A 17083-nucleotide genomic window follows, 5' to 3' on the forward strand; every position below is an offset into this window, starting at 1 on the left:
TCAAGTGGTAGAGCGCTAGCCTTGAGCTGAAGAGCTGAGGGATAGCGCCCAGGCCCAGAGTTCAGGCCCCATGACCGGACCAAAAAAAAAAAAAAAAAGACTTCAGCCTAGGAAGCTTGGTGAGCCCAGAATGAGCCAATCCATCCCTTCTAGTCCCTAAAAGTGAGTGTGTGTGTGTGTGTGTGTGTGTGTGTGTGTGTGTGTGTGTGTGTGTGTGGGCACGCACGCACACGTACGCACACAAGATGCACAGGAATGCATGCATCCATTGGTTTTTTGGTTTTGTTTTGCTTTGCTTTGCTTTGTATTGTTCTGGTAATAGCGCCAAACTCAAGGCCTTGTGCTCTCGCTTGGCATGTTTGATCAAGGCTGGAACTCTAACACTTGAACTATAGCTCTACTTGAGGCTTCTTCTCATGGATTTCTGGCTTTGAACTATGATTCTCAGATCTTAGCTTCCTGAGTAGTTTACGGTTACAGGTATGAGCCATTAGTACCCAACTGCATCCATGTGTTTTTTTTATGAATATGTATGTTGTATAGAAATGGATGTGTCTGTTTGCATAGATATGTGTGCATTTATTAATTCTTTCAGTAAATATTCATTGAGCATTTACAGCATGTAGGCACTATTGTAGGTAACAGGGATAGAAGATGAGCAGAAGCTGGGTGTTGGTGACTCAAGCCTGTAATCGTAGCTACTCACCAGGCTATGAGCTGAGGATTGAGGTTTGAAACCAACCCCATCAGACAAATCTGAGAGACTCTAATCTCCACTTAACCACCAAAAAGCCAGAAGTGGAACTGTGGCTCAAGTAATAGAGGGCCCAACCTTGAGCAAAAACGCTCAGGGACAGCACCCAGGCATGCCTGCGCACACATGCGCATGCACACACACAGAGAACAGACTTGGGGCTAGCAATCTAACATATATGTGCATGTGTAGACATGAATGTCTTTGTATGTTAAATGTTTTGAGGGAGGAAAAAAAATAAAATTCTGTAACTCTATAGCAGAAAATGCACCAGAGATTTTCCACAGGTAAATTAAGAGGAGAGTTCTGAAAAATCTCACATTGAATAAGGTCTTAGATAGAAAGCGACAGGCCAAGAATTCAGGAATACACGGAAGACCTATTGAAGAAGCAGAGACACTAGTTCCTGAGCCCAGAAACCCAAACTGTGAGCCTCAATCCACCCTCTGCCATCCCAGCCCCAGTTCCACAGAGGCCTTACCGGGTCTGCAGCTAGCCGGTTGGGGATGGTAGGAGTCTGCTGGTCAATACACACCACCTTCTTCATGTCCTCGAAGCTGGGGTCATTGGGCACCACATCATAGAAGGGTGGCCTATAGTCCTCTACAAGACCTGAGGATTGGGGTGGGGTGGGGGAATATAAGCTGTTGAGCTCAGGAGGCTAAATGGCTCCTAGAGAACAGCTTTGCCCAGCCTCTGTTCCAGGAGCCAAGAAGCAAGTTGCCTGGCTATGCTGCCCTGAGAGGGACACTGTAAGATAATGAATGTATTCATAACTAGTAACAACTATTAACATATTTCTAACTAATAATGATTACAGTCTTTATTTATTTACTTTTTGCCAGTCATGGTGCTTGAATTCAGGGCCTGGGCACTTTCCCTGAGCTGCTTTTGCTCAAGGTTAGCACTCTACCACTTGAGCCACAGACCACTTCCAGCTTTTCCTGTTTATGTGGCACTGAGGAATTGAACCCATGGCTTCATGCAAGCTAAGCAAGCACTCTACCACTCAGTCACATTCCTAGCCCATGATTAGAGTCTTTTTTTTATTGTAAAGATACTGTACAGAGGGCTTACAGTTACATGAGTAATGATTACAGTCTTTTTTTTTTTTTAATTTTTTTTTTGGGTCCAGTCGTGGGGCCTGAACTCTGGGCCTGGGCGCTGTCCCTCAGCTCTTCAGCTCAAGGCTAGAGGTCTACCACTTGAACCACAGTGCCACTTCTGGCTTTGTTCTTTTTGCTTATGTGGTGCTGAGGAATCGAACCCAGGGCCTCAGGCATGCAAGGCAAGCGCTCTACCACTGAGCCACCTTCCCAGCCCTGATTACAGTCTTGGTTTTACACTTCCCATGTGCCAGGCATTGTACTGGATACGAGCCCTGTTATAGGAGCTATCTTGCTAGTGATTTTGACATCAGTGTAAGAGGGGCATTATTAATATCTCCATGCTATCGATAAAGAAACTGAGGGGCTGGGAAAGTGGCTCAGTGGTAGAGTGCTTGCCTTGCATGCCTAAGGCCCTGGGTTCGATTCCTCAGCACCACATAAGCAAAAAGAAAAAAGCCGGAAGTGGTGCTGCGGCTCAAGTGGTAGAACACTAGCCTTGAGCTGAAGAGCTGAGGGACAGCGCCCAGGCCTAGAGTTCAGGCCCCACAACCGGACCCAAAAAAAAAGAAAGAAACTGAGGCTCAGAAAAGTAGGGCCCAAGCTTACACAGCCAGATTCAAACGCACTTGTTAGATTGTTAAACTAAATCTTGTCCCAGTCTTTCATCAAGTGCCTTGTATCTAGGGCAGGATGCTGATGCCCACCTAATGATAACAGCACCTACTATTTACTGATCACTTACTATGTGCCAGGTACTGTCCTAAGTACTCTGCATTAAATCCTTACAACATCCCTAAGGACTTAATAGTTCCCCCTTTACAGCCAAGAAATTAAGGTTAGAAATTTAGTGATAGAACTGCCAGGTGCTGGTTGGTGGCTCATACCTATAATCCTAGCTACTCAGGAGGCTGAGATCTGAGGATGTTGGCTTGAAGCAAGCCCAGGCAGGAAAGTCTGTGAGACTCTTATCTTCAATTAACCACCGGAAAACTGGAAATAGAGCTGTGGCTCAAATGGTAGAGCACTAGCCTTGAGCAAAAAAAGCTCAGGAACAGTACACAGGCCCTGAGTTCAAGCCCTATGACTAACAACAACAACAACAACAACAAAAATCTCTCCTAAAAGAAAGGATTTTTACCTTGGCCCAGATAATGTCCACCCACTGTCAGGTAAGACTGGGGTCTCCACGGATCCCATCCTACCCCACTCTATCCCCAGTGCACTGGCCTTCGGAGCTTTCCGAACACCGTGGGATGCAGTCAGCTTCATGCCCCATTCTGCTTCTAGGCCTGGCCTTGGCCACACAGGCTACTCAGTGGAGCCTTCTCCAGCTGTTCTCCCCATGGCGAGCTTCCAGGCCGCCCCTGTGCCGCTCACGCCTTAATCAGTGTTGCACAGAGGCCTGAGTGTGTCTAATGAGCCTTTAATCAGCGCCCGGGCTGACACCAGATTACAGTGTTTATAATGCGCCTGGAATCTGTGTGCAGCTAACAGAGCTTGCCCTCCTCAGCCCAGGAGTCAGAGGCAGCCTTCCCAGCCCTGCCTTTCCTGCTGGTAGCCTGGTCTTGGCTCCGTCCAGGTGTCCTTTCTCCACACTCTAGCCTCTTACCCCACTTGGCAGTTTACGCACCGGAATTAGAGCCCCTTAAGAGATTTCCAGAGGAGCAGGGCACAGTGGCTCAAGCCTATAATCCTAGATATTTGGGGGAGGCAGAGTGTGGGGAATCACAGTTTAGGGCCAGCTAGGATTAAAAATAAAGAAGTTCAAGAGATTTCATCTTAACGAACTTCTGGGTTAGGACCGTATATGCTGTTTTCCCAGCTATAGAAGAAGCACAATGACTGCACAGTGTGTCATGTGCGTGTTGTTCCCAGAGACACAGGTAAGCCTAAGTGGGAGGATCCTAGCCCAGGCAGGCCCAGACATACGGTAAAACCCAACCTTGAAAAACAATCAAGGCACACTAGGCACCAGTGGCTCACACCTGTAACCCTAGTTACTCAGGAGGTTGAGATTTGAAGATTGTGTTTCAAAGCCAGTTTGGATAGAAAAACATATGAGACTATTTATAATTAATCACCAAAAAGCCAGATGTAGAGCTATGGTTCAAGTGGTAGAGTACTATCCTTGAACAAAAAAGATCAAGGGCAGTGCCCAGGTCCTGAGTTCAAGTTCCAGGACTAGCCAAAAAGAACAAAAAGCAAAATGAGGCTGGAGGTGTGGCTGAAGTAGTAGAGCACCTGTGTAGCAAAAGAAAGAGAGAGAGGGAAGGAAGGAAGGAAGGAAGGAAGGAAGGAAGGAAGGAAGGAAGGAAGGAAGGAAGGAAGGAAGGAAGGAAGGAAGGAAAGAAGGAAGGAAGGAGAAAAAGAAGAGAAGAAAAAGACAACTCCGGGCTGGGAAGGTGGCTCAGTGGTAGAGCACTTGCCTTGCATGCCTGAGGCCCTGGGTTCAATTCCTCAGCACCACATAAGCAAAAAGAAAAAAAGCCAGAAGCAGCGCTGTGGCTCAAGTAGTGAGCGCTAGCCTTGAGCTGAAGAGCTGAGGGACAGCGCCCAGGCCCAGAGTTCAGGCCCCATGACCGGACACCCCCCCCCCCCAAAAAAAGGCAACTCCCCCAGAGGGACCAGACTGTCAAGTCAATGACCCTGAGGACAATTGAAGTCCCAAGGACTGACTTCTAGGAATGTTTTTAGTAATGAGAATATTTCTGAGCAGGGATAAGTCATGTCCTGAAGATTTTCCTCAATCTGTAGGACTCCTAGCAGCCCCTGGCTGTGGCTGGCCTCCACACAGGCTGACAATGCTCCCATCAGTCCAGATGACCTCACATCTCCCATCCAACCAGGGCTAAAAGAGCACCGACCACAGGGCTGCCTAGGGCAGATGTCTTTACCAGTCTCCCTAAATCAGAGCTGTGCTTCACACCACCATGGCAATCCACAGCATAATGAAGCTGCAGTCTTCAGGCAGCACAGGTACTGTGATGGGCTGAGGAAATCAGGGACCAGACATTTAAGTGCCAGTGTGATGAGTACTGGCCCCAGAATCAGATCACCCACTCTCAGACACCAATGAAGCCTCTAGCCAATTATGATTCCGTGCTTCTCTCTCCTCATCTATACAATGGGGACATTACTATATTAGGCACTCATTACAATAATGGTCACTAATATTTATCTCTAGATAGTTCTGAATACTTCTGTTGGATTAGCTCAACAACTATAAGCTATTTAGGTTGCTTTTCTGGTTTTGTTTATTTGTTTATAGTACTGAGGTTTGAACTCAGGGCCTGGTGCTTGCTAGGCAAGTGCCCTTCCATTTGTGCCACACTGCCTTTTGTTTTTATTTTTCAGAGAACATCTCTCATTTTTGCCTGAGGTGGACATGATCTTTCTATCATTGCTTTCCAAAATAACTGGGATTGAACCATACTTGGCTTATTGATTGAGATGAAGGTCTTGCTAACTTTGGGGCCTCAAATCACCATCCTTCCAATCTTGGCTTTCCAAGCAGCTATAATTACAATCATGCATCAGCATGCCTGGCTAGCAGATATTCTTAATTATCACTTTACAAATGAAGAAACTAAGGCACAAGGAGGTCAAGTAACCTGCCCAGTCATTATATACTTGGAATTGAACCTAAACACTCTGATTCCAATCCTTTAACCACTAAGCAATACCCACTCTCTCATCCAAAATGGGAGATTTAAAGAAGATAGTATGTGGAGAGAATATAGCATGTCACATTTTTAGGCTCAACACATGTGAGATAATATTTCAGGTTTTACAGCCACATTCAGACACATGTTCCTTAAAAGGTCACTTAGGCTGAATGCTGGTGGCTCACACCTGTAATCCTAGCTACTTGGGAGGCTGAGGTCTGAGGGTTGTGATTCAAAGCCAGCCCAGGCATGAGATTCTGATGTCTAGTTAACTACCAAAAAGAAAAAAAAAAAAAGCTGGAAGTGGGGCTGAGGTTCAAGTAGTAGTGCACTAGTCTTGAGCAAAAAAGCTCAGGGTCAGTGCCCAGGCCCTAAGTTCAAGCCCAGGACCAGCACACGCGCGCACACACACACACACACACACACACACACACACACACACACACACACACACGGCCACTTGGCTGACTCAGCCAGTGGGTGACAGTGAAGAATACTAGGAGTCATAGCTTCAAACCCCTCAGGCCATGGTCAGCAGCCACTGCAGGAAGCCCCCATCTCTACCGGCCTCCTTCCCCTTCTCCCACGCTGAGCGTGGTAGCCTCTCACCATTGATGATGGTCCTCCGGGTGATCTCCCACAGCACCAGGCCAAAGGCCCAGACATCAGTCCATTTGTAGGACTCAAAGCAGTCAGTGCGAATCTGCTCATCCAGCACCTCGGGCGCCATGTACCGCTTGGTGCCCACTCTCGGGTTGTTGCCGATGTCCAGGTAATCACTACCCTGGGAGTGTATCACAGCCAGGCCTACGGGTAGAAGATTTGACACTCTAGCCACTCAGTCTGGCCCACACAGAGCTATTTCCAGAGGCAGAGGGGGCCCAGGAGGCAGGAGACAGACATAGGGGAGCAGACAGAGAGACCTGTCCTAAGATTGGCTGGAAGGCAGTGGCCAGAGGGAGAACACCTATTCCAGTTACCCTTCTCTTGTATAGACCCAAGAACCCACTGAGATGTGTATAGGCAAGGCTGGCTTTATGATGTCCATTTCACAGAGAAGAACCATGAAGTCAGTGCTGGAGAATGGGCTGGGGGCTGCTGGGAAGGATGTGCCCAAATGAAGCCAGGATGAGGTTCTTGGACTCCTGGATTTCTTCCCTCCTGGAGCTAGTGTGAGTGGTGGAAAGACTCTGGCCTTGAAAAGGGAGTTAAACGAGTCACTGGTGGGTCATGCCTGTAAGCCTAGCTACTCAGAAGGTTGAGGTCTGAGGATTGTGGCTCAAAGCCAGCCCAGGCAGAAAAGCAGGAAAGTTGTGAGACTCTTATCTCCAATTAAGTACCAGAAAACCGGAAGTGGTGCTGTGATTCAAGTGGTAAAGCACTTGCCTTGAGCTGAAGAGCTAAGGGGCAGTACCCAGGCCCAGAGTTCAAGCCCCACAAGTGACAAAAAAAGAAGAAAACAAAAAAATGGGGGGGGGGAGTTAAGTGGGGGTACCAGTGGCCCATACCTGTAATCCTAGCTACTCAGGAGGCTGAGATCTGAGAATCATTATTCAAGCAAGATGGACAAAAAAAGTCTGTGAGACTCTTATCTCCAATCAACCACCAAAAACTAGAAATGGAGGTATGGTTCAAGTGGTAGAGTACCAGCCATGAGCAAAAAAAGCCAAGGGAGTGTATAAGGCCCTGAATTCAAGCCTCAGTACCAGCACACACACACACACACACACATATACAAATACACATGCACACACACATGTACACATGCACACACACAGGGGGATTTAAGACAACTTTAGGACTCTTGTGAAAGAGAAATGAGACAACAGATTTCTCCAAGTTTTCAAGTACTAGTCATAGTCTCAGTTCACCAAAACAGGCAAAGAAGCCCAGAGTACCAACTCTGTCCACCTGCCCAGGGTCCTCCTCACCCTGCCTCACCTCCTTCTCCCTCTTCCATCCCACTTTGCACACCCACCTAGGTCAGCGATACAGCACTGCAGGTTGCTCTTGACTAGCACATTGCGACTCTTGAGGTCACGATGGGCGATGGCCGGTTTGCCCTGCGTGCCAAAGATCTCCATGTGCAGATGTGCCAAGCCACAGGCAGCAGACACAGCCAGCCTCAGGGCCAGCTGGGGTTCCAGGGTCTGTCTCTGTAGAAAGTCATAGAGGGAGCCATGCTCGTGGTAGTGAGTGATGAGCCATAGCTGTGTGCTGGAGTTGCGTGAGGTCATGTCGGAGGCGATGAAGCCTGTGTGTGAAAGAAGGATCAGGTGACTGAACCAAAGGACTGGGGAAAAGGGAGGCTGGGCTGGTCAGGGTCCAAGGTAGGACCCTGGCACCAGTGGCCAAAGCTGGAGCTGGTTAGGGATTCATTTCATTCTGATCAGGGAGCAGAGTTACTGGAGCCAGAAGTTAAGCTGAAGGTGGGCCGGGAGACTTTGGATTAAGTCAAAGTTGAGAAGTGTGTGGACTCCAGCCCGAGAGCAGGAGATGGAAGCTCCAAGCTTGGCACAGCAGGGACAGTTCCCCCTCTACTCCCCCCACCCTTGCCTAGGATGTTGTCATGTCTGAGCAGCACCGTGTTGTAGATCTCTGTCTCCCGGAACCATGACTGTTCATCTCTGGAGGAGAAGATCTTGACTGCCACACTCTCACCATGCCACAAGCCCCGCCAGACCTCTCCATAGCGCCCCTTTCCTGGTTCAATGGCCAGAGGAGAAAGTGAGAATCACACACAGCTCTGGAAGTACCTTCTCCCCGCATCCAGATGCTATGCCAATCCTACCTACAGAACCTTTAACTTTATGCATATCTTTATTTTTTTTGGTGTCAGTCCTGGGGCTTGAACTCAGGGCCTGGGCTCTGCCCCTGAGCTTTTGTGTTAAAGGCTAATGCTCTACCACTTGAGCCACAGCTCTACTTCCCACTTTTTTGGTAGTTTAGTAGATGTAAGAGTCTCAAAGAGGGCTAGGAGAGTGGCTCAGTGGTGAAGTGCTTGCCTTGTATGCATGAGGCCCCGGGTTTGATTCCTTAGCACCACATAAGCTGTGGCTCAAGTGGTAGAGCGCTAGCCTTGAGCTGAAGAGCTGAGGGATAATGCCCAGGCCCAGAGTTCAGGCCCCACAACCAGACCAAAAAAAAAAGAGCCTCAAAGACTTTCCTGCCCTAGCTGGCTTTGAACTATGATCCTCAGATCTCAGCCTCCTGAGCACTAGGATTATAGGCATGAGCCACTGGTGCCAGGTTCCCATACTATGTTTTGCTCCTGCAAAAAGACTTAGGCCCTGGTCCATCTCTTACTCCCTGCCGCAGAATTCCCATTCTCACCCTTCTCTTTCTATTTGACTCTGGATGCCAAGATTTCCCTTACTCCTCCATGCTTACAGAAACTCTTTGTCCCTGCTCCCCAAGCCCAAACCCTCCACTCACCCACACACTCCACCAGAGCAACCTGGCGCGCCACTGTCCTCTGCACCAGGAAGGGAAGCCCTGAGCCACTGCCTGTGGTGCAGTCACTGTCCAGGAAGTCCTGGAAATACCAAGAAGCCACTCAGAAGCTATTCCCACCACACAGCCCCCTTCTGGCCTCAATCAGGTCACTACATGCTCCTCACAGGACCAGTTCTCTGACAACCCTAATTTCTGAGTGGACCCCCACCCCCACCTGACTCTGTAGCTCCTGTCTGCCCATACCTCCATCCTGGGTCCCAGGATCATACCCCCAGCATGCTGTCCCCCTGCTCAGATGCCTTCAGGATGAGGCTCGACTCGCCCAGGTCGCTGCGTAGACCCCGCTGTTTCTCTCGCCTTCGCCGGATATGCCATACTCCCAGAGCACCCAAAGCCACCAGGACCAGTAAGGCCAGTACAGGACCCAGGATCAGAGGCAGCTGGCTTATTCCTGGCTCCTTCGTAGGAGGTTGAGTAGCTGGGGGAGGGGGACACTAAGTCCCAGCTTCCACCAGTCCAGCTCCTCTGCACTGGGCCAGATCACTGTGCCAGTCCAGTGGCAGCCTCCTGCCCCTGCCCCCTACCTCCCTGTTATGAGGCAGAGGAGAAGACAGCAGGGGAGGGAGGGCAGGGTCTGAGAGGATGGGGAAGGGCTGGCAGGCCACCAGACTTACCCTTGAGCACCAGGGACACGTTGTGGTTACAGAGGGGACTGTCGCAGCAGTAATGATTGACGAACTCAGTGGGGTGCCCCCTGCAGAGCTCCTGGTTCTGGCTCCCACAGCCCCGATATTCTTGGGGGTCCTTGTCCTGCTCCCTAACCAGCACCACTGTACACCAGATGCCCAGGCAGGTAGGCTCCCTGCAGTATGGGCTCTTACACGTGCAGTTCACCAGCGGGCGCCGAGAAGGCTTCATGGAGTCACCTGAGAGACACACTGCAAGCTCAGCCATGCTGGGCACAGCTTTCCAAAAGTAAGGTCCACATCCATTCCTGTCCCAACATCCCCTCCCTTCTGGCCCCTCAAACAAACCCTTGGAGGCCTTTGATCCCTTACTTCCATCCCCTGATCATCCTTCCTCAGGGCCTTACCTCAATGGGGGCAGCAGAAATTGAGAAGCTTTTCCCCCTGTCTGTCCTGACACCCAACCTCCAGGCCCCTGAAGACTCTCCAAGGCTCTCTTTGCTAACACTCCCCACCCCAACCTGTAGGAACCCACCCTGGAGTATGATAAAGCGCCAGCCTTCAGGATTATATTAAGAAGACAGCAAAAGCTGTCAGGATGTGGAGATCTGAGGCTCAAAAGAAGTCGGTGAGACTTATCTCCAATTAACCAACAAAAGTGGAGCTGTGGCTCAAGTGGTAGAGTGCCAGCCTTGAATGAAAAAGTTAAAGGGACATGAGTTTAAGCCCTTTCTCTCTCTCTCTCTCTCTCTCTGTGTGTGTGTGTGTGTGTGTCACTCTCTCTCTCTCTCTCTCTCACACACACACACACACACACATACACACATAAAACAAAGAGAGTTGGGACAGCTGGAAGTTTAGCCTAATTGAATCTTTCTATCCCCACCCTCCAGCCACTCCTAACCGCTCTGCAGCATCTCAGATTCAACCCAGCAAGAGCTGAGTTGTGCCCAAATAGTCTTTCTCCATCCAGGCCCAGGTTCCTCCCATACTCACTCTGAGTCAGGCCCAAGGCCATCAACAGCATCAGAAGACTCCTCCCGGGGAGGCCCAAGGTCATGGTCCCTGGAGACAGGAGAGTGAGAGGAGGGGAGGTAAGATCTACAAATGTGACAGCTGTGCTCTCTCCTACCAGAAGGAAATTACTGGAAGGTTTGAGGGGGGGAGGAGGCAGAGGCCACCTCCCCAATCCTACGTCTGGTTTTGGGGCGGGGCCTGCAAGGGAAGTCCTGGTTCACTTCCCCATGGAAACCATCCTGTTAGGGGTGAAGGGTGGAAAGCCATGTTTCAGTGACTGAGAACTGGAAAGAACCCCAGATCTGCACAGTCTGCTGCTGCGCTTAGACTGGAGCAGGCTGGGAGGGTTGCAAGGAGAATCTCTTCTAGCAGCTCCCCTCTCTCAGCCTCCACCTTTGCCCACCCTTTCCCAGAACAACCCCCACCTCCCCCATCCCTAGCCCTGGCAGCCTCAAACATAAACAGGCTCCTGTCTTCACTTCCTGCCATTCAGGGTCCCGCCAAGTTGGGAACAGGAATCAAGATTGTTTAGATTGGGGTCTGGATAGAACAGGCAGGAGTCACGCAGAGCAGGGAATTAAGAGCATGTTGTCAGGGCAGGCCGGGGCAGCCATAGGGCCTGGAGGACCCACTTTGGGTTCAAAGAACTACCTGACACAGCCAGAGAGGAGCCCTGGCAAGTCAAAGGACAGTTTCTGATGTTAGAGAAAAGATTAAGGCTCACAAGAAGGGAAGCTTGTCCAGCGTCAGGCAGGACTCCATTGCAAGAATAGGAGTCCAACCCAGGTGTCCAGATTCCCCATTCAGGGCTCCTCCCTCTGTCTCCTCAGGTCTGAGCCTGCAGGATTGTCACCAACATGGAAAGGCTTAGCAATTCTATGTCATGCCAACTGTAAAGGGACCTCTGCCAACCTCACCAGAGACAAAGGTGCCCTCCAGAGCCATTCCCTGACCCCTTCTTGTCCTTTTGTGCTGAGAAAGAGTTAGGGGTGTGTGGGCCAGTGATGCAGGAGGGGAAGTGAAATACACTTGCACACATGGTGGGCCAGGGTTAGACTTTTCCAGAAGTGTCCTAGAGACTGTTAAAAGGAATCATTCTGGTCTATGATAGTCTCCATCTGGTCTATGAGAGTCTCCAACTGAGGACCCAAGTAGACTTGTGAATTAGAAGCCACCCCAACCCCACTCTTCATTTCTCACAGCTTTAGAAGCAGAAAATGTGGGCTGAGGCTGCAGCATCAAGGACTTTGTGATGAGCAGAGTGGGGAGTCATGTGTGTAGGGATTGGACCCCAAGAGAAAAAAAGTTTTATTTCTGGCCTAATACAGGTAAGGCTGGTAGGTTGCTGGGCACCTGTAATCCTAGTGATTTAGGAGGATTGAAGTTCCTAGGTAGGAAAGTCCTTGAGACTCTTATTTCCAATTAACCAGCAAAAAGCAGAAAGGGGAGCTAAGTGACCTAAGTGATAGAGCACCAGCCTTAAGCCAAAAAGCAAAGAGACAGCACTCAGGCCCTGAATTTAAGCCCCAGTATACACACACACACACACACACACACACACACACACACACACACGCACACACACACACATACACACAAAGTGAGGCTGGTAAGGATGTGCATATAGCCAGGTTACAAAGGGTCCATAGTCTCAGATTGGTACCAAATGAAAATCCAAGGAGCTGGGGCTTTGTGGGCAGAATGGCTGAGGGTAGGGCGGTAAGAGGGCTTCATGGGCCTCTCTGGCTGATGGCAGCTCTAGCCTTCCTGTCTGGGCTTTCTCTGGCCCAGAGGCCTGGCCTGGAGAGGAAGCAGAGCCCTGGGCTGCAGCGTTGTCCCTGGCCTCTGCCTGATCTCCTGCCTCACTCTTCTGGGCAACCAGTGAGAACTCTGGCAATCACTTTGCAGTGGGCCAGGCAGAATGTTCCAGATAAGCTTGCCCACTAAAGTGTGGTCAAGCAGTCACTCTTGGCAGTCATCACTTGCCCAGAAAGCAACTAAGAAGAGGGTATGGGGCAGGAAGTGGCTAAAACCAAAGAGACCTCTGGCATTCTTCTGGGTCCTTCTATCCAAGCTTGCATTTCCCTCCCCGTCTCCTGGCCACCTGTTTGCCTTCTCTATTACACAGATGCACAGCTTGTGGTCTCACCCCTAACTCCAGATCCCCATCCAGTCTATCTGGAGACCAGCAAAACAAAACATGCTTTTGTAAACTGTTCTCCATGAAAGTCTGGGCAGTTTGTGCAGGCACTCGGCGGTAAGTAACACATCCTACACAGAGCTGTGCCTGGCTCCTGAGCTGTCATTCTGCTGTTCAGTGCCCTGCTGGGTGAGTGGACATGGGCTGCAGAGAGAAGGGATTCTAGATCTTACTCTGTGTCCATCTCCTGGGGGAGCAGGAACGAACAAGGCTAAGTACAAGGCCAAGGACTTAGTGACACTGTAGGGTGAGTGTGGGGATGAGATCTTTGATCTGGACATTAGAAGTACAGGGAAAAGACAGTAACATTGCAGAAAGTCATATATGATCTAATCCTTGGAGTGTAATGGAGTACAATTGGGATGTCCAGTTCTTGTGTGTGTGTGTGTGTGTGTGTGTGTGTGTGTGTGTGTGTGTGTGTGTGTGTGTGTGTGTGTGTGTGTGTGTTTGCTGGTCCTGGGGCTCAAATTCATGGTCTGGGTGCTGTCCCTGAGCTTTTTTATTCAAGGATAGCTCTCTACCACTTGAGACACAGTTCTACTTTTGGCTTTTCAAGTAGTTAATTGGAGATAAGAGTCTTTCAGACTTTCTTGCCCAGGCTGGCTTCAAACTGTGATCCTCAGAGTTCAGTCTCCCGAGTAGCTAGGATGACAGGTACAAGCCACTGATGCCATGCCAGGATATCCAGCTCTTAAATATGCTCCCAACAAAGCTAAATGCAGGAGTGGATCTGGGTTCTTTTTTATTTTTGTCGGTCATGGGGCTTGAACTCTGGGCCTGGACACTGTCCCTGAGCTCTTCAGCTCAAGGCGAGCGTTCTACCACTTGAGCCACAGTGCCACTTCCATGAATCTGGGTTCTTACCAAGCCAGATTCAGAGCCGACTGCATACAGTTCACACTGCATCTGATTGCCTCACAAACAAACTTGTATGGTCTTCTACTATCTTTTGGCTTCTTAGCAAAGCTGCATGGAATATCTCCTGCAGACTGAAGTATCAGTGTTACTGGCCAGAAATCACAAATGTTAAGATAATTCCAAACATTAGCTTAACACTATGAAATAACAGTAATACTTTACTGGTTGTAAGTACTAGTTACAAGCCAAGTACTGAACTTGAATGGTTTATTGCATTTAATCCTTACAATCCCATAGGGAAACTGGGGCTCAGGACAACACATCACATACCCATAATCATTAAATGTGCCTTAACCAACTTAGATTGCTGTTTATAAATCCTTTCCTGTTAGCTGGGAGCTAGTGCCTCACACCTGTAATCCTAGCTACTCAGGAAGCTAAGATTTGAGGATTGTAGTTCGAAGCCAGCTAGGGTAGGAAAATACATGAGACCTATCTCCAATAAATTACTCAGACAAAGCTGGAAATGGTGCTGTGGCTCAAGTGATAGAGTGCTAGCCTTGAGCAAAATGAAGCTCAAGGACAGCACCCAAGTTCTAAGTTCAAGCCACAGGACTGTCATCAAAAGAGAGAGGGCCAGGAATGTGGCTTAGTGGGTAGAGTGCTTGCCTAGCATGCATGAAGCCACATAAACATAAAAAGTCAGAAGTGGTGCTTTGGCTCAAGTGTTGGAGTGCTAGCCTAAGCAAAAGAAGCTTAGGAACAGTGCCCAGGTCCTGAGTTCAAGCCCCAGGACTGGGGCGCGGGTGGGGGGTAAGGGAGGGGAAATTAACAACAATATAAGAAAATACAGTAATTTTAACAACCTGCTTTTTTTAAAGTCTTTTTTCTTTTCTGTCAGTCATGGGACTTGAATTCAGGGCCTGGGCACTGTCCCTGAGCTTTTTTGCTCTACCATTTTGAGCCACAGTGCCACTTCCTGTTTTCTGGTGGTTAATTCGTCTCACAGACTTTCCTGCCTGGGCTGGCTTCAAACAGTGATCCTCAGATCTCAGCCTCCTGAGTAGCTAGGATTACAGGTATGAGCCACCAGTGCTCAGCTTCAGGCTTTGCTTTTCTCTCTCTCCTTTTTCTTTCTTTCTTTCTTTTTTCCTGCCTTTCCATCTCTCTCTCTCTCTCTCTCTCTTTTTTTCTTTCTTTCGCCTTCCTTCCTTCCGTCCTTTTTCCTTTTTAGGTCCTGTGGATTGAACCCAGGCCTTACATTTGCTAGGCAGCCACTCTTCTGAAATCCCTAGCTTTTTTGTTAGTGCTTTGTTTTTTAGATTGAGTCTCACTAATTTTGCTTGCAATGGCTTTGAACTCCCATCCTCCTGCCTCTTGAGTAGCTGGGATTATAGGCATGAACCACCATGACTGTAATCCCAATCATTATAAGGCTACTTGAACAGAAGCCCTACAACAACCTCCATAGTCAATTTGAAAATCATGACAGCTAATGAGTGACTCATGGGCAGGTGGGCAGCACAGTGTGCACACACTGGACCCAGGGATAATTCACATCTGAGGTGGGCAGAGAGGGATGACACAAGGTTTCAACACACAGTTCAGGACTGTGCACAATGTAGAATTTAGAAACTGGTCATTTCTGGAAGTTTCCATTTAATATTTTCACACTACAGCTGATTGCAGATAACCAAACTCTGAGAAAACAAAACTGCAGATAAGAAGGGACTACTCTATAATAGAGAAATGAGAGTGTAGGCTCTGGATCATGTAGACCTGGGTTCAAATCCACTCACAACCACTTGTATCTATCAGAATTGAAGTAAGTTACTTAAAATTTCTAGGTGTAAGCTTCCCCTCATAGGTACAATGGGAATAATAATAGTGTTTATTTCATAGGTGTAATGTAATAAAGGTATTTAGCAGAATACTAAATGGTATACAATAAGCCCTTAATAAATGTTATTAAAACCCCAACCATGCTATTGACACCACCTAAGGAACTCTGGACAAGTTATTCAGGTCGGAACCTGTCTCTTCTTCTGGAGGCTAGGCATAATAACCCTTCATTTGCTAGACTGCAGCCAGGATTACATGAGACAAAAATGTCTGGAAGTGTCTATGTAGTAAGTACTCAAAACAAAAATGTAGCTGTTTTTTGGTGGGGGGTGGTATCCTGGAGCTTGAACTCAGGGCCTGGGTGTAGTTCCTTAGCTTTTTTTTGCTCAGTGTTGAGTCTTACCACTTGAGCTACTACACTTCTACTTCCTGCTTTTTGGTAATTAATTGGAGAGAAGGGTGTCACAGACTTGTCTGCCCGGGCTGGCTTTGAACTCAAATCCTCAAATCTCAGCCTCCTTTTGTAGTTAGGATTATAGGCTTGAGCCAAGGGCTCCTGGAAAATCTAGGTGTTTTGTTGTTGTTGTTGTTGTGTTGTTATTGCTGTTGTTGGCGTGGGGCTTGAACTCTAGGCTTGGACCCTGTCCCTCAGCTCTTCAGTTCAAGGCCAGGGCTCTACCACTTGAGCCACAGTGCCACTCCCTGTTTTCTGGTCATTAATTGGAGATAAGAGTCTCATAGCCTTTCCTGCCCTGGCTGGCTTTGAACCACGATCTTCAGATCTCAGCCTCCTGAGTAGCTAGGATTACAAGAGTGACTCACCAGCACCTGGCTAATTTTTTTTTTTTTTAATTCAGTGACACAGAAGCCAGGTGAGAGGCCAGATAAAAACTCAGAAGCTGCTCTGACCTGGAGGGTACCACCTTTCCTTGGAAAATAAGACAGGATACAGTCAGCTCAGGAGCTTCAAAGGCTTCAGCCTCCTGGGAATCCCCTGGAATCCCCTTTGTCCTAGGTCCTGAAGGGAGGCTGTGACAGGGGGCTTTGTGAGGCCACGCAGGGCTAGGCTGAGTGGGGATTGTGAGATGACATTGGCACCAGGTTCCTGATCTGGGAAAAGTGGGCTCCAAGCGAAAGCCAACAATGTGGAATGTAGGTGGACACTCACACCTGCGCTCTCTCTCTCTCTCTCTCTCTCTCTCTCTCTCTCTCTCTCACACACACACACACACACACACACACACACACACACATGACCCTGCAGGTCACAGGAGCAGCGGAGCTAGAAGTGAGAGCCCCCTTCCTCCCCTCTCCCCCCTTACTCCCCTCTCTCCCCCTTCCTCCCCTCTCCCCCCTACTCCCCTCTCCCCCGTTACTCCCCTCTCCCCCCTCACCCCCCCCCCCCTCCTCGCCCCAGCTCCTGCGCGTGCTCCTAATAGGAGCAAAGGTTTTGGATTCCCAGTGGAGGAATTCGCCCGGCTCCTCCCAGTCTCAGG

General features: G+C 49.0%; 1 protein-coding gene across 4 annotated transcripts in view; it reads right to left on the reverse strand.

Annotated features, from left to right (window-relative positions):
- Acvrl1 (activin A receptor like type 1) overlaps positions 1-17083 on the reverse strand; it is a 37086-nt gene that overhangs the window by 19733 nt on the left and 270 nt on the right. Inside the window, exons 1-9 of one of the 4 annotated variants that reach the window (XM_042668793.1) lie at positions 11339-11365; positions 10667-10735; positions 9659-9910; positions 9254-9462; positions 8964-9063; positions 8085-8231; positions 7507-7782; positions 6138-6335; positions 1236-1366 (exon numbers count right to left, since the gene is read on the reverse strand). In XM_042668793.1, the coding sequence (XP_042524727.1) occupies positions 1236-1366; positions 6138-6335; positions 7507-7782; positions 8085-8231; positions 8964-9063; positions 9254-9462; positions 9659-9910; positions 10667-10730 (1377 nt within the window). In that variant the 5' untranslated portion in view covers positions 10731-10735; positions 11339-11365. Of the gene's footprint in view, positions 1-1235; positions 1367-6137; positions 6336-7506; positions 7783-8084; positions 8232-8963; positions 9064-9253; positions 9463-9658; positions 9911-10666; positions 10816-11335; positions 11366-17083 lie in introns of those variants that run through there. The other 3 variants (XM_042668792.1, XM_042668789.1, XM_042668791.1) reach the window with 3 other exon arrangements.

This window comes from Dipodomys spectabilis, unplaced genomic scaffold, assembly GCF_019054845.1.
Source record: "Dipodomys spectabilis isolate Male_0828 unplaced genomic scaffold, ASM1905484v1 ptg000477l, whole genome shotgun sequence".
Taxonomy (NCBI): domain Eukaryota; kingdom Metazoa; phylum Chordata; class Mammalia; order Rodentia; family Heteromyidae; genus Dipodomys; species Dipodomys spectabilis.